The sequence below is a fragment of the Pongo abelii genome, chromosome 2 (genome assembly GCF_028885655.2).
Source record: "Pongo abelii isolate AG06213 chromosome 2, NHGRI_mPonAbe1-v2.0_pri, whole genome shotgun sequence".
NCBI classification, from domain to species: Eukaryota; Metazoa; Chordata; class Mammalia; order Primates; family Hominidae; genus Pongo; species Pongo abelii.
In genome coordinates, this window is record NC_085928.1 from 129190781 (window position 1) to 129217523 (window position 26743).

General features: G+C 39.8%; 1 protein-coding gene across 7 annotated transcripts in view; it reads right to left on the minus strand.

The window, feature by feature from the left end:
* RARB (retinoic acid receptor beta) overlaps positions 1-26743 on the minus strand; it is a 779733-nt gene that overhangs the window by 113467 nt on the left and 639523 nt on the right. For all 7 annotated transcript variants that reach the window (XM_024244251.3, XM_054552500.2, XM_054552498.2 and 4 more), the window contains one exon: positions 22395-22543. In XM_024244251.3, the coding sequence (XP_024100019.1) occupies positions 22395-22543 (149 nt within the window). The remainder of the gene's footprint in view (positions 1-22394; positions 22544-26743) is intronic.

The window sequence follows — 26743 nt, forward strand, 5'->3', positions numbered from 1 at the left end:
ATGAACACAGTTTGTGCTGCTGACATTATGCATCCAGAAGTTTTACTCATAATCACATCCTCCAGTCTCCCTTGCTCTTATCTCTGGGTTTTGTTTTGTTTTGTTTTCCTATGCTACCAAAACAAGGCTGAGAAAGCCAGTGCTTCATTTGCACCATCTGAATCAGAAGCTCTATGGGAACTAAAGCCACACACTCTCTTTTTTTGAGTAAAAAAAAAAAGAAAAAAAAAGAAGAAGAAATATGATTTTAAAATGTATGACTTTCTGATCTAGAAAACCAGGGTCTAGAGGTCAAGAAGCTTAAGTCACTCAAATGGAATAACTCTTGTCCTCAAATAATTCCAAAGTTCTCTCTTACTATCATCTGACATCCTCTACCGTAGTATGTGATTCTTTTCCTAGGTTCAAATAAATGTTAATTCAACTAAATAAACTAGTAAAGACTATATATGCACACATATTTTTTCAACTAAAATTTCTACCAATTAGCAAAATTTCTCCAAGTTTTCCCATTATCTTCCTTGAAAATCAATTCCCTTAAAACAATTGTGTCCTGATGCTTTCTTGAATCATTTCTGCCTCTCGCTCCACGTCTGTTTGCACTTGACATTTTGGGGTTCTCTGCCTGTGTCGCTTGGCTGTAATTCTCACATCTCTTTGATCCAGGGCTGTTCTGTAAACTACAGTAGCCACTAGCCATATGTAGCTATTGAGCACTTGAAATGTGGCTCGTTCAAACTGAGATGTGTTGGAAGTGTGAAAGTTAACATCAAATTTTGAAGACTAACTATGAAATTACTATGTAAAAATATCTCAATAGTTTTATATTAATTGTTGAAATAATTTTTTGATACTGCAGTACATAATGTAGATTAGTAAAATTAACTTCATTTGTTTCTTTTTAAAAATGTGGCAGCTAGAGGGCTAGGCGGGTGGCTCACGCCTGTAATCCCAGCACTTTGGGAGGCTGAGGTGCGCAGATCATGAGGTCAGGAGATCGAGACCATCCTGGCTAACATGGTGAAACCCTGTCTCTACTAAAAATACAAAAAAAATAGCCAGGCATGGTGGCACATGCCTGTAGTCCCAGCTACTCGGGAGGCTGAGGTAGAAGAATCACCTGAACCTGGGAGGCAGAGGTTGCAGTGAGCCAAGATCACGCCACTGCACTCCAGCCTGGGAAACAGAGAGAGACTCCATCTCAAAAAAAAAAAATGTGGCTGCTAGAAAATTTAAAGTTACATATGTAACTTAATTTGTTGTTAGCATATTTCTGTTGAACAGTGCTGGTCTACTGGGTTCTAAATGCAGTGATGCCTGAAAGTTTTTGTTGAGTACATGCTCTGCTATTGACCAAAATGATTATTTTTGAAAGGCCAAATCAAGTAAAGCTTTTGATTAAATAAATCCTACATGAGTGTCATCAGGCAATTCCAGAAATTTCAAAGAGCAGTAATCTTTGTCTCAGCCTGCATAGTCATATTTTTATTGCAACAAATGTTTGATAAGCCAGACATACCACTTGAATATAGAAGGAAAGTGGAAATGACTGTTTCCATTATGAGCTGCTATGTGCTAAGCATCCCCACATGTCCAACCCGGTTCTGTAGGAAAAAAAAGGGGGCTGAAGGCAGAGGCTTCTTATTGCAGGGGTAGTCTAGTGGTTGTGGGCTTGGGTCCTGCTGCCAGATACCCTAGGTTCAAGTTCGGCCTCTGCCTGTTATCAACTGTGTGATCTCAGACAAGTTACATAACCTCTCTGTGCCTTACCTTGTCTTTTCAATGGGGATAGTACTATTTTCTATCTTGTGGGATTGTTATGAATATTAAATTTGTTAACAGCCTAAAACAGTACCTGGCAGAGCATAAGCAGTCAAAAAATATTTGCTGTTATTATGATTACTAGTCTTTACTGCCTTTAAAGACAGACAGAAGTGTTCACAAAGCAAATGGAAGTGGTAAAAGGTGCAAAGAAAGCTAAAAACAAAGAGCAAGGTGAGACCAGGAAAGAAGGTAAGTTGGACGTAGGTGAAAAGAAGAGGAAAAATGTCTGCAATGTACCACAGGGACAATACGGTAAAGATGCACAGAAGCACCGTCCTGCTAGGACCATTCACACAAACCATGCCTGCCACCAGCTGATAGGCTGATGCAGTGACCATAACAGACAGGCTCTGCATGCTTAACCGAGGGAACAATCTGTTAATTCTAACAGTTTACGGATTTGCCTTTTAGGGTATAAAAGGAAAGCACATTTCTGGACTAGCTTCTGGGTTAGCTTTAAAAATATTTGGCCAGTGTTTTTCATAATTTTTTAAATGCAGAAAAATTCAAAAAACATAATTCTTTTATTTTCATCCATTATTTCTTCCTAGCATTTAAGGCAGAGGTTGCAAACCGCTAATTTCCAAACTGAATTGAGCTAACAGACATGTTTATTTTGGCTCAGTGGTGGCCGACACAGTCTTTTAAAAGCTTTTAAATACATTGCCAATACTTAAAGAGTAGATTTAAAATATGCAAGAGATTGACTTAATGTTCTTTCCTAATATTTCTTGCCTAATCATTGCATGATCTGAGTGTTTTTTAGTAGTGAAATGTCTGGAGATCCAAAAAATACCTTGAAAAAGCCATAATCCTCAAGTAATAGAGGACTTCTCTTGAAATATTGGAAAACCTGGCAGTGCTAGTTCCACATTCCTGTAGGGCAGTGGCTCTCAAAATGTGGTTCCTGGGCTAGCACTCAGCATTCCCTGGGAGCTTGTTAGAAATGCATATTTCTAGACCTCCTGAACCTGAAACTCTGGGAATAGGACCAACTAATCGATCCTTTGACAAGCCATCCAGGTGATTCTCATCATCCTAAAGCCTGTACTCCAGTGAGGCATGCAGTAGCAAAGAATTAGAAGATAGCTACTATCTTTGCTACACTCCCCAGCACCCTCTACTGTACCAAATCAGCCTGCATTATTTACTTACCTGCCCTGCCCTCCCAATAAAGCACCTGATTTCTCAAATCCAATAATAAAAATTAACTCTAATAAGAAAAAGTAAATACAACTTCTCAATGGGCTGGTTTCCGAAGAAAATGATCAGGTATCCTTTTATCTAAACTCAACTAAATGGATTGGAATATACAGTGACTCTCACCTTTAGAATTATATGAAACATCACCAAAATGCATCCTTGCCATACTTTCAAGGGCTAATGAATCAGATAATGTTAAAGATGGGAGTTAGTTACCTTAGCTACCATTTGAACCTAACCTGGCTCATGACATAGGTAGAAAATCATGTTCCTAAAGGAAAAGGGAAAGAGAAGTAACCGGGAGGTTCACAGACTTGGCCCAGGTGCTACACCCTACCTGGAAAATGTTGCAGCAACAGCATCTGCTTTATAGAGCTGTTATGAGGATTAAACGAGTTAAAAATATGGGTCTGGAATATAGCAAATTCTAGGTACGTGCTCTTGGCACTAAAGAAGCACGGTGTATATACTACATTGTCTATTTCTCAAAATTATTCCAGTGTTCATATGTTATTACACAAAAGATGAAACTGGATTTCAGTGGTTTGTCCAAATGATGGAGCCAAGATTTGAACCCAGGCTATCTGATTCCCAATCCAATGGAAATTACTGGCTTAGGCTAAGGGGCTGCATACCAGTAATAGGAAAAGCAGAATCCACACCCCTCTATAATATTCCGCCTCACCAAAATTGAGTCTGTTGTGAAATATGCAAATGTCTCACTTCCAAACAAATATAACCAAGTTTTTTATTTATTATTATTCAAGGGTAATGGGCATTTTGTGGGTCATTCAAGTTCTTTGCCAGCTTCCTCGTTATTGCACTGCTGGTAATGTATGCATGGGAGCAAGAGGAGGGAGGAAGTCATATCAGTCTGTTTCACTTGCATGTGGCTGTTATTCAAAAACATCCAGTAGAAGAGGGGTTGAAAGATGCAGTGGAATTAACATGACCTGTTGTTTCTGTGATCAGTGATAATCCACTTCCTTTATGAGAGATAATAAAGCCTTGGTAGGTGGTAATGAAATGTTTGAACCAAGTATGAGATTTGAAGACTTCCAAGTCTTCAACTCTGACTAACCAAGTAACAATTCAGAGCTGTCAAAAACACTTCCATCATTCTTTAGATCTCCTTAAAATCCATGAAATTCAATACTTTCAAAAGTCATCACATGTACTTATAAGGATTCGAACAAAATTCAGCACATTCCATTCATTTTGTGTTTAAATTTTAAATAGGAACAAATCTAATTTGAAATGTAAAAAAGAAAAATAAAATTCATGGTCAGAGACAGGCATGGACTGCATAATACCATGCACAACAAAGTTGAGATTTTACAAAGCAGCCATTTAACTTACAATAAGACACCTTTCATTTCACAATGTGGTATTACCATACTGAAACCAATGAACACACCATACTAGATTCACTGAGTAGTTTTTAAGTAAATACCCCTGCATATTTTCTCATTGCCCTTCCCTTGACACACTGTACTTCACAAAAATTCACGTCCAAGTTGAAAGGCAAAAACAAGAAGACAGACAGACAGACAACATTTTTTAAACAGCCCAGCCTTAGAAATATGTACAGAATTTATGCCTGTTTCAAATGCTCTTTCTCCTTTACCAGAGGGTACAATTAAAGGCCCATAGACAACTTCCAAATGGAGGCCAAAGAGAATTTTGGTCAGAGTCAATAGGAGTTCACCACCCTGACCATGCACAGGAATAGCTCTCCCCAAAAGGCATAAATAACTATTTTGGCAGGGAGCACCCTGAAAACACAAGGACTGGAGCAGCTCACATTAGAGCCCACATTTGGTAAAAATAAAAAATTCACTCAGTGGCCTAGAATCAATATGAGAATAGTGATATGATCTGATGCAAGCCAGGAGAAAGCAGGGGGCCTGAACTTGAGACCACTCCCTGAGAGATCAGCTTGCGGTCTGTTTCCATAAAGCTGGCAGAGCCAGGTGTCACATGGGCCTTCTGATTTCTTCTTTTTCTCGCTGTGTCCATAGACGTCATATCGATACTAAGGGTACTGCATTTTTCTCAGTTACCAGGAAAGCCAGAACGCACTCACAGCAGCTTAAAGGTGGGTGGTAGCCACATGTCCATCTGCCATTTAACTCAGTGAGTATGTGCCCTGAAGTAGGGCAAGATAGGTGGTGGGAACCCACAGCTCCCTCAGTCTGTCTCAGTTCCCATCTGCTTTTCAGAATGAGCCACTAGTCTTCCGAGGGCACAGAGATGCATATTTTTCCTACAACAGGCTCTTAAGAACAAGCCACCTGTTTCATCTGGCATGTAACTGAAGAAAGAGCCTGTGATTCAAAACTAAACTCAGTCTGCAGCAGCTTGGATTTTCCAGAGATGGCCACAATAATAGCTCCTTCCCAGATGCTCTTTTAAAGTGACTATGGCACTATCCCAATGAAAGGAGGGTTTATGTCCCCTCCTCTTGTATCTGGATGGATCTGTGGCTGCTTTAACCAATAGAATTTGACAGGAGGAACACTAGGGGACTTCCAAGGCTAGGAAATAAAAGGCCATGTGGCTCCTACCTTGTCCTCTGCAGCCTTAGTTTTTGGACCTCTGAGCCCCCATGTAATAGGTCTGACAACTCTGAGACCACCATTTTGTAAGGAGGCCCAAGGCACATGAAGAAGCTACTTGTATTGATGCTCCAGTTAGCAGTTCTAGCTGAGGACTTGGCAGGCAACACCAACTACCAGACCTATAACTGAAGACAACTCCAATACCTACCAGACACTGAGTTACTCCCAGATGTTGACTGTCATCAGCTGGGCCCCAGATAGCAGGAAGCAAAGACAAATCATCCCCACTATGCTTACATAAATTCATGACCCAAAATCTGTGAGCCAAATAAAAAAGTTTTACGCCATTAAGATTTGTGATGGTTTGTTATACAGCAATGGTAACTGGGACACACCTTGAGTGATTTAAGAGTCATTTTAACCATATACAATATTTACCTCATATGCTTATTCTAGAAGTTAAACCCTAAGGGAGAAGGGATTCCACACTCTCTCTTACTTACATAATAGAGCTGTTATAAAAAGTAAGGAGATGTTGCATATGTACATCCTCAATAAACTGCAGTATGCAAGTACTTGTAGTAATTCTAGGATTTATCACTTCAAAATGAACAGAAGGCATCTGTTATTTCACTGTTGTATGTGACAAACAGGGAAAGACCAATATTTGAAACCCAAAACCAGTTCAACTTGGGGCTAAGAAGTAACCTTAATAATTGATAAGTTCAACCATTGTGTAAAGGAAACAGTCACCCTTGGCAGACACCAAAAAGCCATCTCATCAGGTGGCAAACTGAGCCCCAATGTTGTTCTTGAGTCACCGACCCCATGCCCAAGAGCAGCATGGCAATAGGCAGCTAGGAAGATACAGCAAGACAGATGGGGCAGGCACCTCTGCATACCTCTGAATGCTCACATGAGCATTTACTTTCCCAGACATAAAAATGAAATGAATAAAGGAAGCCTATTGACATTTTCGTTCTTCCTTTCTGATCTGTTAGGACATACTTGGCCAACAGTATCCTAAACATCTCCTCCATTTGCCCCATAGCTATTGTCCTGTGATAACTTGGATCTAGTACAAATGTGCTCTAATTCTGTGTTTTCTCCCACCTCTTCTACATACTATTTATTATTGAGTCATTCAATAAACATTTATTGAGTGCCTACCTCATGCCAAGATTTGTTGTGGGTGCTGAGAATACAGAAGTGAACAAGACTTACAAAGTTCCTATTCTCGTGGCACTTACACACTAGTGGGAGAGAAAAACAGTGACTAAGTAAACTATTCATGAAAGAGTTTCAAATAGTAATCAGTACCACAATGAAAGTTCCACTACAGGAAACTTGCAACCTCAGGATGGCTGCCAGCACTTCTACTCCAGGGAAGACTCAACAAGCCACCGTGGAAAAAAATGGTGATTATACAGAATGGGACAGTTGTAGGCCCACGACTGGGTCTCTCACATAAAGACAAGGATAGCAGGTGCCCTTTAACTGCTTGGGGAGGTCCCAGAAAGGCAGGGGAGACTGTAGAAAGATAAAATGAAAGATATGTTATGATCATATTCAGTTTGGAGAGAGGCAATTTGGGGTGCCACACAATTTTTTTTCCTAAATCTACCCTATAAACTATTCTTAAGAAACTTGTAAAAAGTGTCTGCAGAGAATGGAGTGTAAAAATAGAAGGCACAGCCAAAGAAGGGTATCTCTACTCAAAAGGTTTTACATAAGCCTCTTATTAAGGACCCCAAAGCGTTTGATATTGCTGGGGAGGGGACCCTTTATCCAGTGCATATAAATGCAGCTGTGCAAGACAAGTACACTGAGAACCACACGGTTATGGGAAAACAAACAATCATTGTAATTCTTGGAGCAGAAGGAAGGAGTAAACATTGGCAACTGCTCATTCTCCTTCTTCTAGACACACGGTATGTTTGCATTTTCTTCTATTCCATTTGGATTAGGTGAGGCCAAGAGAACTGCTTTAGTCAATGAATTGTGAGTGGAAATGATGTGTGTGAGATTCAGTAGAAAGATACCAGTGCAAGTGGGCAATTCTCCATTGTTCTTCCCCTTAATTCAAGGGCCAGTGATTTTCTAAATGGAGGTGACTCCATCAGTCTTGGCCCTTGAGTGAAGGTAACATGGAGTAGAGCTATCTATCCAAAATGGACACATGGTGTGAGTGACAAATAAACAACTACTGTTTTAAGCCATTGTAATTTTGAGTTTGTTCCTGCAGCATAACCTGGCCTTCCCATGACTAAAATGGGAAGAGTTAGGGCCTCAATTGTGAATGGAAGAAAGGATGTTACTGTGAGAGTAACAAATACCAGATTCATTTCCAGCAGGAGTAACAGCACTGCAGAGCCAAGGAGACTGATCTTGAAGGCTACTTTAGAATGTTATTGGTCAACATGGATATGGCAGAGGACTTCCATGAGAGGAGAGGTGACTTGGGTTCCAGCAAGGATTCAGAAACGAAGATTTACCCACATCCATTGACTGTGCTCCCCAGATGGCTTGAAGAAAAAGAAGTGTCACAACATATCAAGCCCAAAAATTTATCTAAGTTATTTTTTCTTTCCTATATAAATTCTGTTTTATATATTCTTATAGGAATGTCAGCTTTATTATTTAAAATAAGTTACTAAAATACTAATTACTTAATAGTAATATATTTCAACATAACTTATCTACAGTGATTTTTTTTGCAGGGGATTCCCCCGCTTTGTTACGTGGATAATAGCTTATCCACCCCGATATAATACAGGTAAACATTTAGTTCCTTGGAGGTCACTATTACCATCCCTCATCCAATGCTCATATTTCTGATAGTGTATGTAGTGGAGAACAGGAATATTCTTTCTGAGGCCCAGAGCTCATAAGAAATAAGACAGATAAAAATAATCAAATAACGAAGGAATACCTGATGTAGACTCAATAATCCAAAAATACTCTTTTAGGTATCTTAAACCACCAAGTCTGGGACATCAGTCCTGTGAACTCTCTAACAGCAAACATCATACACGTGAGCATAGCAAAGGAAGTGCCTTCATTATGAGTTTGGGTTTAAAACCAAATATATTCAGTGAGGACAGTAAGACCCATTTATGATTTGTTATGTAATTCATAATTTTGCACAGATCTTACCTGCCACAAATGCTTAGATAAAAAAGAAAATGATATCTGTATGTGTACTGTGCACAACATGAGACTCAAATTTTTGGTCAACAGGCAAGAATTAGCACCAAACATGCATTTAAGTAGGGCATACTTTCCACCTAATTCTTAAAGCAGAAAATGATAATTTAATAGCAAAATACAATTGAATTAGAAATTATATGTTTAATTTCATTTTAGTGAAATAACCAGAATTAGCAGAATCACTTAATTTCTGATACCCTCTTTCTACATTTTGGTATTGGAATGAAAACTTTCATACTTTTTATCACAGCTCAACACAACAAACATACTAAAAGATATTCAAGCATTTCAGCATAACGTTTTTGATGAAATCATGAGCATGACAAACTGTAGAGCCAAACAGAATAAATGTCATCAAACAATATCTTAGCAAGTATTGGGACTGTAGACTGGCTTAGGGTCCCAGCTAGCTGAAGGAACACCTAACAGAGCAGGATGACTCTGGAAACTGAAAAATAAAAAAAATACCACCCTCTCTTGCTATTATTCTGAATTTATTTATGTTAATGAGGAATGACACATATAAATTAGAGCAGCAGCTTTCAAAAGTATTTCTTATTGAAAACATGACCATAATCGCAAAGTCTCCAGATACAGCATAGCTCATGTACAATTTGAGTACAATACGGAGAAGTAAGATCCAAACAAAAATTCTCATTTCCCTGAGGAATAGTCAGATGATCCCTACTGGGTTTGACTAATAAGGATAATTTTCCTGATGTGGGGGACTTTCCAGGGCTGTATGAATGGTGGTGTTGTGTACTTAGAATTGCTGCTATTTTCAGATTCAAAAGCACAGTAGAGAATTAACATTGCTTGGTCATTCTAGTTTCTCCAAATTTGTTTAACCATGAAAATCCTTTATAAAACCACGGTATTCTCCCCATCGCTGACCTACCTCAGAGTTTTCTACCGCTCATTATTTTAAGGCTCACAGAACCTGAGAAGTACATTTTACACGCTCCAGTTCAGAGTTGCAGCCAACATAAAGGTTTTTTTTTTTTTTTTTTTTTTTTTTTGACTCCCAGACATAGAAAATACCTCCATAGAAGCAGAACTGAGAGGGTCACCGAAGATCTTGCTTTTTTCTTATTGAAATATTTACTTTGCAAATCCACCAATCTCTGTTATAAATGAAACATTACATGAAGTCCTGAGAGGGAGGAGAAGCCCATGTGAAAACACAAGGGCTGCCTCAGAAACACTTGAGAACAAGTTAAGAAGTGAAATTCACTATATATATGCCTTCTCATACATCTTGACACCAGTGAAAAGGAAGCAGACACCCTGGCAGACGGGCCACCTTGACTGTACTGACAAGTTTGGTGACAAGCTTTATAAAAACAGTTCTACCTTGAACATTTATAAAGCCTGCATTTTGCTGCTTTTGAAATAAAACAAAACCAACCCCAACAAAAATGCCCCAGGCAATAGTGCTGGCCACAGAACTGGTGCCAGAAATCCAGGCAGGACGCTGCTAGCAAAGGAATGTCATCTTTTCAATATGGAACAAGGAACAAGGCTCTAATGGGGCCGGCCTGCCAGAACCCCAGCTTTTCCCCTTCACCCCAGACAATGCTAGCTTTGTACAGGCAGAGATGCACACAGAGTTTTATTCCCCTCTATTTTTTTTTTTTTTTCAGGGATGAGTTCTAGGGTCCATAGAACAAAATTTTCCCTTCTGGTGTTGCTTATCCATATGACACATTTAATCTTCCTTTCTGAGGTGGAAAAATACTCAATAACAACAACAACAACAAAAAGACATAGTTCCTAAAAGGCACAAGAGAAATTCTAATCCCAAAGAAACTGTTATGGTAGGAGATAGTGACAAGAAGACAATGAGAGAGATGTGTGGTTTTCATGACATGAGCATTGTGTTGTGCTGGTATGACTGTTGTGTGTAAGGACACATATTTGATACAACAAGAGAACAGAAAACAACTGTTTCATCTGGTGTTCCATGGAGTGATCTGTTTCCAGAGCTAGAGCAAGAGCTGGCTTGTAGGTCCTAATGAGAGACATATGTCAGTTTCCAGCAGTGTGCTTTTCAAAGGGATTTTCTGAGGTCATTTTGTCTACGTGTGATCTTTGCCTTGTGTGATGACACTGGAATCTAACCCCTGATAAAGGTCTACCTCTATTGGGTAAGGCTTTCCCAGTTTCTCAAAATGTCAAAGCTGAATGAACTAGGAATATGGGGATGTTTAGAATCAGAGGCCTTGAAAAGATAGTTTGATAAGTTTCAGGGAAGCTTATAGAAATGTATTTAAGGAGGTTCCCACAGTAACCATTTCAGTAACAGAATCAGATTATAAATCAAAACCACAGATGGTAGAATCTGCTTTCATAAATTCTTGGTTTCCTCATCTGTGAAATGGAGGGGGAAACAATCGATTCCACCTACTTCTCTAAATATGATGAGGATCAAATAAAAAAAAAACCCTATGGTAGAAACTGTTAGCTCTTCACCAAATCCATAATTTCGTTCCATAAAAGTAGGTCTGTACCTGAGCACATGGCTAGACTACATCTCTGAGTTGACTTTGCAGTTGGTTTTGGTCACGTGTCCTATTCTAGCCAATGAGGTATGCCATTCTTGGCCGGGTCTTTTAAGAAGCAGGTGTACTGCCTCCCCCATGTTCTCTTTCCATTCCAGTAGCTAGAATAAGATGATGCTAAGAACCTAAGAGGATGACAAGCTGCAGCACTGGCAGGAGTCCTAATCACTGTGTGGAGGAGAGAAGGCTGCCAGTCAAGAGCTGATTTGAGAAAAAAATTCTGTAGCAAACATTGTACCTTGTGGGTTTTACTTTTACTTCAGCTAAGCCTGGCTTAATTTAATTTCATACATGAAAATGCATTAGAAACACTAAGGCTATAGGAATGTAAGATATAAGACAGTTTTATTATTTCCATGGTTTTACACAGGTACGCGGGTGGGGAGAGAGGCAACTGTAGAGAGTGGGAAGACCAAGGGCTCTGAGCCCTGCCCTGACAATGAGAAGGTAGAGGGGGTTGATGAAGAAGGAAAGCCTTCCCAGACAATTTCATTTCATATCACCTCTTTACAGGTGTCCACCCAGGAGAAGGAAATATGGAAAGCTCTCTTTTCTAGTAAAAGGTGGAGAAACAAAGAGGATAATTGCAATAATAGCAGACCTTTAGTTTGTTATAACAAAAACAGCAAATGAAAGTGTTCTAGATATTTTCAAACAACAAACAAGCAAAGTAAGCATTTACACAAGCATTCCTGAACGTTTAACCATTAAAAAATTTATAAGTCCCTTAAAACCACCAAATTAAATAAACTATTTTTATCACGCCAACCCAAGGAAAAAAAAAACCACACAGAATTGCAGGCTAATTCAGAATTCACCCCCCCCGCCCCGGCCAACTTCCTGTTTATTCATACACCAGAAGGAAAAAAAAAAAAGACAGATTTTTCTGCTTTTTCAATCCAAAATCAGTTCTCAATTTGTTAGAAGAAGAAAAGTGTTTTCTCCTTCCGTAGGAATTATTACTAGGAAAAGCTAGATTGTCATTTCAGCTGTCTTGAGGTTCCTCGATATGGAGGTAGATTCTCTAAGTTGAGATTTTTCTTAAAGCACTAACAGCCCTCAGTACTCTTCCATTTCAGTATATCATTCCAGCCACTAGTTCTTAAAGAGTTTGCCTAAAGATAGTATCAAAGAGAACATACCTTTTGCAATGAAGGTTAACTGAGGTAGAAAGCAGAAATTACTAAGAAATGAGCTAGACTTTGGTCACCAAAGACCTTGTCCTGTTTATATATAATTCCATGAATGTTTACATGAATGTATCATCCCAAGCCCTATGTAATTAGATGCAATTCATTATATAATTAGATAAAATGTATGAAATTAATATACTATTTGCATTATTATACAATTATATCTTATTACACGTTACCTATAACTACACTAATTACTGTATAATTAGATATAACTTACGATAAAAGCACATATGCATTAACGTCCTACTACGTGCCTCCCTAGCACTGTGCAAAGCCCAAATAATAAGGCTGTGACAAGAGAGACCTGCCCAGCCCTCCTGGAGTTTATAGCTGACATTAAACTAATGACTTGGTAATAATGACTTAATTTCAATTGTGTTAAGTGCTACGAAGGTGAACAACAGCAAATGTAAAAGAGGGGGACCTAACCTGGGGGTTCCAAAGGAAGGCTTCTCTGAGGAAATGGTATTTAATGAGTCCTTTTGAGTGTCTTTAATATCCTATGGATCCCTAGTTGTTTACACAGGCTTATGCAAAATAAATGTTAACAGAATGGATAGATTTCCATTTTTCCACATAACTCTACACAGGCAGTTTTATTCTGAGTCCTCTTGCCTTCCAGCCCCATCTTCAACTTTTGCCTGGAACACTCCTCTCCCCTTCCTCATGTGGAAAAGGCTCACACGTCTATAAAATCACGTCTTCTATAAAAGCCTTCCGTGAATGTGTCAGAGGGATCCGAGGCTCCTTCTCTGTGCCCATCAACCCCTTAGCTACGATTGTCACAGCACATGCTGTGACACACATGTGACACACAGCACATGCCACACTGTTTCCTTGCTCATTCATTCATCCATCCAACGAATATTTACCATTTACCTGTAATCGAGGAGCTTAGCTTTAAAATGCATTTTAAAACTTTTTTTTTCCTTTCTTGCTCTCAGCCTTAAAATGTACTTAAAAACTTTTTGTTTCCCTCCCTTCCCACCAGACACTGTCTTGTACTACTAGCTTATCTAATTAGGCACTTACTTAGAAGTTCCAGGAGCTAATTTTTAAACAAACCAGGTATGGAGACCCAGCTGTGAAATTGCAGAGATTACCTCAAAAGGGTTAGTCTACAACATGGGCATTGCTGAAATGATGGCACGCTGCGCTCCAGGTGGACCGTGACTCAACACGGCCTCCAGAACAGAATACGCAGACCTTGCACCTAGCACCACTCCCACATGCTCCCACCCCTGCTCCACGTTCCCCATTTTAAGCCCCTCTCCGCAGCCTAAAGTTTGGAATGCTCTTTTAAAGACTTGAGCCTGGTCATTCCCCAAAGGCCAGAATTTAAATCCTTTTACCACACCTAGCTTCTCATGTTTTCTGCCTCCAAGCAGCCAGCAGCTGGACTTGAGCCAGTTACATCCCTATTCTTGGACAGGCCTGGTTCTCTGTATTTTTTAGGCAATGGGATACAGCATTGGAAAGAAAATACACACAAAACTTTCATTTCTATATCCTGGAGCCTGTCTCATGGAAGGCACTTAATAAATGTCTGATGAATGAATGAGGAAACACGTAAATCCTCCATGGTTGGCAGATTATAACAACAGGGAATAGAGGGCCGCTTTTTGGGTCTATGAGGGAACCTACTCTGTGTGATCCAATATAGTAATGAACTTTATGGCAGGTTTCATAATTCATTTTAGCTATCACATGTGGCACACAGAGTGTCCTGTTTTTGTTATTGTCTTGGATATGTTATTTTGTTCTTTGGGATCAATACTGCAGCAAACCCCTAAAACAGAAGCAACTATCAGAGTGAGGAAAGCTAAAAATATTCTCCAAAGAGAGCATCATGTTCATGTTTATCCACTCCAATTAAAAACAACAATGTGGTTTTAAATGGCCTTGGTCAAATAAAATCATTAAGCTCATTTAAAGTATGTAATAGAAGTTCTAAAATTAAGTGCAGACATCCATCTTCCTGATTGCAAAACTTTTTGTGACTGAACATTCTGCTTGCTGTCTGCCAGGAAAACCCAGCCCAGCAGCCCAACGCTGTCATGGAGATGAGGGCCTCCCTCTCTTCAGAGGCTAGCAAAACAAAGGCAGATGAGAAAAATGGACAAAATTAGCCCTGAGGGACTGAGGGGGCTAGTGGAGTTAAAACTCTTAAAAGACTGCTTTAAATAGAAGGCTACCAATGTGACCTTCAGCAAGCATTTCCTCTGCGCCCTTGTGGAGAAGACACGCCATCACGGCTGTGCCAGGCCTCGCCCTGGGACCTTCTGCAGGACAGGCTGGATTGTGGCCCCCAAAGGTTGGCTTAGGGATAGGAAGTTTCCACCCATCAAAGGCAAAATGTAGAGAACAAGGACAAAGCTGCATCTGGGAACATGCCCATGTGTGGGTTCTGCCTGCTAACTGTCCCTTCTTGGGAAAGACTGACTGCCTTGTAAGCGCTTCCTTTTTAAATTTTTTGTTGCAGAGATGTCATTTCTTTTATGAAATGATCAAGACAATATGTTTTTTAAAAATATGCCCCTATCTGTTAGTTTTAAATTTGGTGGCCTATGAAACCCCCACTCTAGACCATAACACACCACTGCTTCAGACCTTCTGTCTAAGTGTGACTGAAGCAGTGGAGTGTTTTTTTAACAGGAAAAGGATTTGAATCCCAGCTCTAGCAAAGGCCAGCTGTGTGTCCTTGGCCAAGTTCCTTAAGTACTCGGACCCTCTGTTACCTCATCTATAAAATGTGGGTCACAGAGCCTACCTTGCAGAACTGTTGTGACAAATAAAAGCGCTATGGGTAAAAAAAAAAAAAAAAAAAAAAAAAAATGCCCAAATGCCTAGTGTACAGAAGGCACCCAACAAGGGTAGTTTTCTTCTTCCTTCTACTCCACACTTGGACGTACAAACACTGGAGACCTCTCGCTCCACTTAAGCCAGCCCTAACAAGAAATCAGTGCCATTATTGGATTCACTGCTTTTATGTCTGTATTTGGCATGGGACTGGATTCAAACTTGTGGATTTGCTTTCATTTTACAGATAGGCTAAGGCCAAGAGAAGTCAATGGACATAGCCAGGAGAAGTAGAAATGGTCCCAGAATCCAAGTGTTTGGTTTCTGACCTAAAATGCTTTCTCTCTATGACTCACACTGCTGGTTCCTTCTCAGCCATGAGATCCCACCTGACCCCCATCACATCAGGCCCCCTTGACCCCTGTGAAATAGAACACCCCTAAATTATTCTTTATTAGACCGTTCTGTTTATTGTTTTCCAAATTTGAATTATCATCTGTCCCTTGTGTGAGACACTAAATTCCATGAGGAACTTTGTCATGTTCACTGTTGTATCTCTAGCACCCGGCATAGGGCCTGAAACTTAGTAGGTGTTCAACAAATACATGCTTAAGGATGAATGACTGGTGAACAAGGTTGTCAGAAGAGACTTGCCCATCAAACTAGGGAATAATAGAAGACGGTATGTAACCAAATGCAGGTTCTGGTAGGCTCTCCCTTTTGCAAGGTGACTTTGTCACTTCTCCCCTTAGGAGGTGAAGTTTATTTCTTCATCCATAGAATCCAAGCTTAGTCATGTAATTTGTTTGGCCAAGGGGATATCAGCAAATGTGATGCAAAGCAGAGGGTGAGAAGTGTTTGAGCATGCTGATTGTCTTCTCTTACTGATGGGAACCCATCCACCATGTGAAGAAGCCTAGGCTAGGCTAATGGTGAGCAACAACATGGGGAGAGGATCTGGTCATCCTGCCAAGGCCCCAGACATGTGAGTGAGACCATCCTAGACAACCTGGCCCAAGCCAAGTCAGCCAAGACAAGAAGACCTGTCCAGAATTATAATGAATAATAAATGTCTATTGTTTTAAGACATTAAGCATTTGAGTTATTTGTTAAGCAGAAGAAGCTAACTGATAGAACAGCATAGAATATGTTCCAGAAACCTCTCCAAGGTGTGATGCCAGGTATTTCTGGACGTAGCTCAATTACTTGGATATTTCTAATTTCTCTGACTTTGGATGATGGGAAAGTGGGAGTTGAGTGTGAATGGAAGGGTGGAGGAATGACCAGACATGGCTTAAAGCTTCTAAGCCATGGAGCCCTGGGCAGGTGGACATGAACTTCTTTTAGCAGTATGGAAGTGGAGCAGCAGACCCCAGGCCCATAGCCCAGCAAAACCAGCTGGCTTGCCACTTTTGGCATGAGAGCTCTGGGACACCAGCTTCTGAGTTTTAGAAGTTGTAAGAAGAATAACACCATCAAGGGCCAAATCTGGTCCACTGCTTTTGTAAACAAAGTTTTATTGAAACATAGCCATTCCCATTTTTGTACATATTATCTACAGCACCTTTCATGCTACAATGACAGAGTTGAATAATGGCAGCAAAGACCACATGGCCCTCAAAGCCTAAAATATTTACTATCTGGCTCTTTGCAGAAGCAATTTGGCAACATCTGTACTAGGGTAATCTGGGGAGGCTCCATGGAGTAGTAGGGTCTTAACGTGAGCCTTGAAGGAAAGAGGCAGTGTTATTTTGGTAGAAAAGAATGGAGAACTGCAGAAAGAACACTACAAGAAGAGTACTAAGATTATAATTGATGTTACATCACTGTGTGCAAAAGTCATTATAATAACTTAATGATGAAACAAACAATAGGCTGGGAGCGGTGGCTCACGCCTGTAATCCTAGCATTTTGGGAGGCCTAGGTGGGCGGATCACCTGAGGTTGGGAGTTTGAGACCAGCCTGACCAACATGGAGAAATCCCGTCTCTACTAAAAATACAAAATTAGCTGGGCGTGGTGGCACATGCTTGTAAAGCCTGTAATCCCAGCTACTCGGGAGGCTGAGGCAGGAGAATCCCTTGAACCTGGGAGGCAGAGGTTGCAGTGAGCCTAGATCGCGCCACTGCACTCCAGCCTGGGTAACAAGAGTGAAACTCCATCTCAACAAAAACAAACAAAAAAAAACAAAACAAAACAATAACTAAGCATGCATGTGCCACTTAGTACCTATCACTTACTATGTGCTAGGTACTATTCTATATGGTTTATACATAGTAAAAACATTTTATCCTCACAACAATACTATGAGGTAGGTAATATCACCCCCATTTTTCCAGATGAGAAAAGAGAGTTGCACCAAGCTAGTAAGTAGTCTAGCTAGAATTCAAATCCCAGCATTCTCACTCTAGACTTCACATTCCTCAAAAGCTATAAAAATTGAAATGTAAAATATGATTAAGGCCAAAATTTTGCATTAAATTTTAGCTATGAGCAATAAGACTGCTTTCCAAAGACATTATATTATTTTGTCCTATTATTTTCTTTTTAATATTGCTTTATTATTTTATACTGTTAAACATTCTTGGCTAACCATGCTGCACATTCATTTTGTGTACTCTTTGTCCCCTACACAAAAACTGCCACCGCTCAGCTGGAAACCCCCTAAACGGGGCATCCCTACCATGTGTCTAGTGGTTATGCTGCCATGGTAATGTCTCAATACAGCAGCCGCTGACCATTCATTCCCAGAGATGGACCACACCCACTTGTTAAATTCTAACCACCATCATATGGCTGCAGCAGAGGCTGAGACTGTCACCCAGTCCCTAGGAGGACGGAAAGTTCTCTTCCCCAAATAATAGTCAATTAGGTCATCCTGGTTACGACAGGCAGAAGCCACTGTAGGCATTACTTCTTGAAGATATACCAGGCTCTGTTTGGGAGTCCTACTTTAGAGCAGAGGTTCTCAGCTTACAGTAGTAAACTTTGATTTCCAGCCAATGGTTGGGCCAGTTTCTACAGGTCAACCGGGGCCTATGGTGCATCTGCTGGTATCCTAAAATGATACCACACACAGGGCCCATAGTAAATATCAAATTAAATACAGGCAGAATTCAAGAAGAAAAGTTGCTTCTGGATTCATTACCTTATTATATCACAAGGGAGAGATTCCTAATAGATAGTTTCCAAAAGGATTTACTTTTTACAGACTACTAGACAATAATCTTTTCTAGGGGGTATTCTGGCAATCTGATTCAAAAGCCTTACAAATATACAAAGCCAGCGATCTAAAAATTCCACTTATACTGATTTATCTTAAGGAAAATTTTATCCTAAGGAAATTTTCAGAGATATACTTAAAGGCCATACATTAAAGTGTTATTTATAATAAAAAAAAAACTGTAAACACCTTAATTAATTAGTTAAATAAATTATGACATATCCATAAACTACTATATTAATTGTATAAGCATAAAAGCTATGCAGTTGCTTAAATTTGGGTCATAAAATATTATTAAAGATTAAGTTAAAACCAGTATACAACACAAAATTCCATTTTTCTGAAACAATAACAATATGCATATACTTATAGAAAAGCTGAGTTTTACAGGGGTTCTCTCCCAGGGTAGAATCATGGTTGTTCTAACTTTCTGTTTTTATACAATAAATTCTATACTGTATTGATAATTTTTTAAATGACAATAAAATTATATTTAATTTTTTTAAAGTTATATTTCTTTTTCTTCGGCTGTTACATTTTACCGTTACCTCCTCATGTTTCTCAGTTCTGTGAATTTTGTCACTGCATTTTCCCAGCAAGCTTAAATGTAGACCAAGTCTTTCTCAATGACCAGGGAGAAGAGCAATCCACCCACAATATAAAAATTATCAAATTCAACTGGCTGCTGAACTCACCTGACCTTATTGGGTTTATAGCTCTGTTAAAAAGATACACCATAATATGACTCTGTATCACTTAACCGAGTTTATCAAAGTTGCTTGTGCCGGTATGGGTTTTATTTTTATTGGGGTTTTTCCTAAAAAAGAGTCAGAATCCCAAATTAAGGTCAGAGAACTCACTGACTATGAGCTGATTAAAGCAGTTTGTGCTATACAGATCGTGAAACAGCTTCATATGCAGCTCCTAGTATGTGCCCCAGAGACACGTTGGATAATGATGAGAGCAGGTAAGCTGAATTACAGCATACCTCACTCAGATTTCTGGACGTGAGATGACTTAACATTTTTCAGAAATAAAGAAGCATCTTTTCATTTACTTTTCAAATAAACATTAGAAAATCATTTATTTATATATTGCACAACAAGTGGACAAAATGAACTAGCTATTCCACTGAAACCTTTCCAAATCTCAGAATAAATTTAAGTAGGTTCAGCTAGGGGTTACTAATAATAAAGCAATAATTGAATGAACAAATGTCTTGCTTTTTAGTCAGCTGCCAACTGGTTGCCCATGTAACTTTCCTGACTACCATGTCAGAATCTACTGGAGAAAAGAGAACTGCCATAAAATAGCACAATCCCAGAGGCAGAGAGATGTTCCTAAGCCTTTAATGAATTTCCCAAAACTGGCCTTATTATATTAATAAACCATAACAAATATGTTTATTTCAATGATTTGAAAAGAAGGGAAAAACTCACAAAATTACTTTGAGGGGCTGAGTGACATTTACGCATTTGTTCAATCTTCTTTTTTTTGAGACAGAGTCTCACTCTGTCGTCAGGCTGGAGTGCAGTGGCGTGATCTCGGCTCACTGCAACCTCTGCCTCCCGGGTTCAAGCAATTCTCCTGCCTCAGCCTCCCAAGTAGCTGGGACTACAGGCAAGCGCCACCACACCCAGCTAATTTGTGTACTTTTAGTAGAGACGGGGTTTCACCATTTTGGCCAGAATTGTCTCGATCTCTTGACTTCGTGATCCGCCTGCCTCGACCTCCCAAAGTGCTGGGATTACATGCGTGAGCCACTGCACCCAGCCACATTTGTTCAATCTTTAAGCACCCACTATATGCCAGACTGTGTATGACATGCTGGGCAGTGGAGCTAGGGTCCCCAACCACTTTGTGTTCATAGGCAATCAGACATGCAGTACAGTGGTTTAATTACAAAAATGATACCCATTCCCCCTGGCCCCTCCATATCTATATCATTTATTACTTTGAAGCTCTGCCCATTAAGAAATTGAGGGGCTGGATGCGGTGGCTCACACCTGTATTCCCAGCACTTTGGGAGGCCAAGGTGGGAGGATCACTTGAGCCCAGGAATTCGAGATCAGCCTGGGCAACATACGTGAGACCCCCATCTCTACAAAAAAGCTTTTTCAAGTTGACAGATTAGTTTTATTTTATTTAAAAGAAGAACAAAAGTTGAGCTGATGTTCCTACGTACTGAGTCTAGGCTGACCTTACAACTTGCTTTGGCCAATAGTGTTGCAGAAGTGGTAATGAGATGCTTCTTAGCCTAAGCCTCTGGAGACCTTATGTGCTTTTGTTCTGTCTTCTGGAACCCTGCCTCTGCGAACAAGCCAGGGCCAGCCTGATGGGAATGAGGGATCACATGGAGGAGAGCTGAGTCTCCCCAGCCCACAGTCAGCACCCCTAGAAGCAGAGCCAACTAGCTAACCTACAACTGCCCGGAGATACATGGTGGAGCCTAGCCAAGTCCAGATGAACCATGCAGATGAGTCTGGCTGAAACTGCTGACCCACAGAATTGCAGGCTAAATAAAGAATTGTTGTCTTAAGCCATTTAGTTTTAGGATGGTTTGTTATACAACAGTGTCTAACCAATATATACAGTTAAGTGCTAACTCTGATAAGCCAAATATAAAATGCTATGGAGTACCTGTAACATTATTCCAACATGTTAACAATTACAAATGAATCATGCAATTTAGATGTATAAACAACAGATCTAAACAACCATCCAGAAAGGACTTAAAGAAGTTATATATCTAGGGAAGGGCTAGTTCAAGACAGCCATAGTTCCTTTGAGAAATTTTTTATGGATGAGTTAGTTGTATTTGCCTTTGAAGTCATTGTTTCTTTTCTTTCCTGAAAAAAAAGAAGAAGCTCTTTCACTCAATTAAGACTGTTGGACTTGATTACAATTGTCTCGCTTGATTCAAAGCAGCCATATACTACTCTCTGACACATGTTCAGCCTCCAGTATTCTGTAGGCAGGAATTTTAAATCCAGCTCCCCTGAATTTATGACACACATACAGTAGCAAGTCCCTACAGGCTGAAAATCAAACTGTAATTCAAAGGCCACAGAGCTGAGGAAAACAGCCAGCAGACAAATCCCAATTGCAACCTTGGATTCCCTGCAAGTTGATTCAGTGGACTGTCAGTCATATTCAAAAATAAAATAAAACTACAGACACCAGACGGCATGTTCTAAAGAGAAAAAGAATGATGCTTTTCAAGATTCTTCCAACCAGTTCTTTGTTTTTTGTTTGTTTGGTTTTTGAGACAAAGTCTCGCTCTGTTGTCCAGGTTGGAGTGCAGTGGTGTGATCTTGGCTGGCTGCAACCTCTGCTTCCCAGTTTCAAGTGGTTCTCGTGTCTCAGCCTCCTGAGTAGCTGGGACTAGATGAACCAGCCACTCATGCCTGGCTAATTTTTGTATTTTTAGTAGAGATGAGGTTTTGCCATGTTGGCCAGGCAGGCTTCAAACTCCTAACCTCAAGTGATTGCCCACTTTGGCCTCCCAAAGTGCTGGGATTACAGGCGTAAGCCATCACACCTGGCCTAGCCAGTTCTTATTATCTAAAAGGAATTATTATGTGGGGGTATTTTAAAGGCCTTAGAACCTTTGACCCTAATCAGTCATTTGCAGAAGTTTCTGAATTTTAAACCGAAGATATATAAGGAAGTAATAAAAACCATTGAATATAACTGAATTCGCCACACTGATGGGAGGTGATGTTACACATCCAGCCCATTTTTGGAACTGGGTAGGTCACCTCCAGAAAGTACATGGAGAATGAGAGTTCATCAGGCACAGAGGTGTGAATACTCACCTTACATCCCTCACAGGCGCTGACCCCATAGTGGTACCCTGATGATTTGTCCTGGCAGACGAAGCAGGGTTTGTATACTCGAGGGGGAGGAAGTGGAGATGGGGGGCTTGGGACGAGTTCCTCAGAGCTGGTGCTCTGTGTTTCAATCGCTATAAGAGAGATGGGGTAGACAGAGAAAAAAGAGAAAATGTATTTTAGTTCATTACTTTTTTCAACAGTGAATTCATATGCTTCTGCCCCAAATTCAGCAATAACACCAGCAGGAATGAGCTCATAAAAACAGCTGTCATTGTAGGCCCAGCAGTGGTGACACTGACATTGATGTGGTGCTCTACGGTTTACAAAGCAGTCTCATACATCTCTCACTTACAGTCCACAGCTCACACAGCACTGTGAGGGCCGTGGTTTTTATCACAATTTTACCCACAACAGAAACAGAAACTCAGAGGAAGGAAGCGACTTGTCCAACTAAGACCAACAGAGCAGTGGTAGAGCCAAGACACCAATTCAGATAATCATACTACAAACCCCAGTAGCTTCTGATTCATGTAGAATCTCAAACGACTTGACCTTGTTGCTCACTTAACCAAAAGTAAATTTTCTTTGGGCCGGGTGCAGTAGCTCACACCTGTAATCCTAGCACTTTGGGAGGCTGAGGCAGGGGGATCACCTGAGGTCAGGAGTTTGAGACCAGCCTGGCCAGCATGGTGAAACCCCATCTCTATTAAAAATACGAAAATTAGCAAGGTGTGGCGGTGTGCGCCTGTAATCCCAGCTACTCAGGAGGCTGAGGCAGAAGAATCACTTGAACCCAGGAGGCAGAGGTTGCAGTGAGCTGAAATCGTGCCATTGAACTCCAGCCTGGGCAACAGAGCAAGACTCCATCTCAAAAAAAAAATAAATAAATAAAAATTTTAAAATTTTCCTTTGGACAAATGAAGAGAATGCCCAAATTATTCATTCAACAAGTATATTGCGAGGGTCTTTAGCATGATGCAGCCATAACTGATCTTCATTAATAACAATATGGGTAAGACCTTTGCTATTCAAAGAAGGCTCCTTGGGCCAACATGCATCAGCATCACTTAAGATGTTATTAGAAAAATAGTATCAGGTCCCAGCTCAGACCTGTGGAATCTGAATCTGCATTTTGATGAAACCCCCAGATGACTAAATGTACAATTAACGTTTGAGAAGCAGTAGGTTAAAACTAATGATGACACAGAGTGGTGCGATTCACTTTTAAGTCATGTTACTCTTTATTCTAGATTTAAAAAAAAAACATAATCCTCCATCCTGTTATCTAACCACCCAAATTCCATGGGAAATGGGAGTTCACAAAATATAAGAACGGGTTGTTCTCCTACCCCTAATTCTTCAGGATTGTACTCAGAATCAAAGCAAGAACTGGCTGTACTTCTATCACAGGTAAATATGCTCATAAAATAAGATGGAAATCAGGAAGGGGAATTAAAAGTGGTTAAATAATGTTCCAGAATCTTCTAGTCTCCAAATTGCTTTTCAATACACAGTATATTTTCCAGAATATAAAGTTTCCAGTTGCCCTACTGCGTACAATCTCCCAGAGTAGATACTCTCCCGACTGGATTTATCCTGCAGGCAAGCTTTTAGCAAGTCAGGTCAACTCTACCCACTAAACTTATTGTTAATCCATCCCCACATCACTATCCTGCTACCACACCATGCTAGTAATCCACCATCGCCTCTCACAACTGCTGCAATAGCTTCTTCGTTGGTCACTTCATGCCCCTTCTTCCTACCTAGTGTCTATTCTTCAAACAAGCAGTCAAGATAGTTGTTCAAATGTTAAAATCCATCTGTTTCACTTGCCTATCTAAAGCCCTCCAATAGTCACCAATTAGATCAAAGTCAAACTCCTTAGTATGTTCTACAAGGCTTTTCATCACACGGCCTTTTAGCAGCATCATTTCCTTCAGTGAGTCCCCTAATTTATTGAGTTCTTTATAATTGGCATCTATTCTGTCTTCTGAATAGGCCAAGCTCTCACACCAACTGAGGCTATTGCGATAACTATTTGTCCTTTCTGGATATTCTCAGACCTTCAAATATCTGGTTGTTTTTCATTTCTTAGATCACAAAGCAAATGTTACCTTCCCAGAGATGACTTCGCTCATTAAAATGCCCCTCTCCATTCCTGGTCGCTCTGTCTCACTATTTTATTTCCATAAAACCCTAACCAGTGTTCAAATTTTAGATGTTTGTATATAATTTTATATTCTACATCTGCCATCCCCCATACTCTAAATATTGAGTTTCATAAGGCAAAGAAACTCACCTGCATTGTATACATCTGTGTTCCAGGACTAGTAGAGGTCCTGGCACATGGCAGATAATCAATAAATATTTGCTGAATTAGCGCATGAACTTTTTCCTTTTCCTTTTTCTCCCTCATTTTGAGCACTGAGAGTCCCTCTAAGTTGTTAAATGATAAAATTAGAAACCAAATAGCTCTTATACTCCTTTGCTTCCTTAAAAAAGTAATTAATTAGCCCTTTGGAACAGAATCAACTATAATTATAGTATTTTCATAATTCAGAAGAATCTTGGAATGAATTCATTTCAGTAGTAGAGGTCCTAGTAGATAAATCTATTGTAGTCTTTACTGGTTAGAACCAAGGTATCTGGGATGAAGATATCAATCTTGAGTAGATTATTTCTGGCAGATAGGAAGCCCTTACTTTGAATAAGTTGGCACAGTGGTAGCAACTGTTTTATAGAAGGGCCGGCATCTGAGATGTCACTAAAGCTTGTCAGCTATCAAGCAGTAGATGCAAAAGCATTCTTCACACGGAACTAATCAGCTTCACTGAAAGTGAATTAACAAGAAAACACTGCTTGTTAAAATTACAAAACAATGTATCACTCTCTGTTAAAAATCTAAGAAAAAATACACACAGAATCACGCACAATCTTTTCACTCAGAGAAATTCACTGTGTACGACCTTCCAGAATTTTTTTCTATGCACATAAATGTTTTGGGTTTGTCTACTAAGGTGGAATTATACTGACACTGCTGAGGACTTTGTTTAACCTATGATGTCATCAATTTATTTCCTTGTCGATAAATATTTTTCACAGAAAACATTCCATTGTGATGAACAACTTTGTAGCTAATCTCACCACATCTTTATTTCCTTCAAATACATTACTGAAGTGTAATTATCAGTTCAAAAGTTGTTATTTTAAAAATATTTTGTTTTTAATGCATGTTGATGAACTGACTTCTAGAAAGGCTGTGTGGATTTACACTCCTGATATCAACGTAAGTGACCCCTTCCCCAGATGCCTCTCAAACCTTTTGGAGTGGTTTGACTTGTGTGCTTCTACTTCCATCCATGTGCTTCAACAACTGACAGAGTCATGTCGTCACCACTATGATCAATCTCGCATTGAGTTCTTCACAGAAGGAAGGTGGGGAGCGGTGTGTTTTAAGGTCCTACTTGTTCATGTAGAACAGCTAATCTGGCTTGTCTAGGAAAGTTGTAAATAGAATTCTGGTAGGGCTGGAATCAGCTGTCAGAGCTATGCCCTGAATTTCAAAAGTAGGTAGTAATTTCCATAAATATGCCACTTCAAACACATGCACTGAAGGGAGTCCAGCATTTCATCTCCCAAAGAAAGGAAACAAAATTGTGCATAATTTAATACCCCAAGAAAGTTGGGGCAAAGCACACAAAAAACGGGAAGTCTACTGGACGTTAAGGATCCCAAAACATTTTACAAAGACTGGATCTTTTCCTATGGATAAGAGTCATTTATAACAAATGAATGAATCCAGAAGGCTTTTCCTGAAAAGTTGCCATGAATGAAAATGTTCTATTGTAAGTAATCAATAGTGAGAGCCCTGGACTTTTATTTAGGTTGTGGTGATTTCACCAATAATTCTAAGAACTTTCTCATATGAGTACAATAGATTCTCAGACTGTTCATGTGTTCAATCATTTGTTTGGCCGAGTGACATAACATGCCAGGCATTGTGTTATACACTATGGGCAGTGATAGTACATAATCCCTTATCCTTGACAAATTTGGCCTAATAGAGAATAAACCAACAATGATAATACAGTGGGTTCCAAACTTGGCTGCACACTAGAACCAGCTGGGGAGCTTTTTAACGTCCTAATGACCAAGTTGTATCCCAGATCTATTAGGCCAGAATGTCTGAGAATGGAGCTAGGAATTGCCATTTTTAAAAAATATTCCCTTTTAGCTGACTGTAAGATTTAAAACAGAAAAACAAAACAAAAAATAAAAATAATAAAAAGTATTCCCAGGCGAATCCAAACTGAAGTAGTTTGGGAACCACT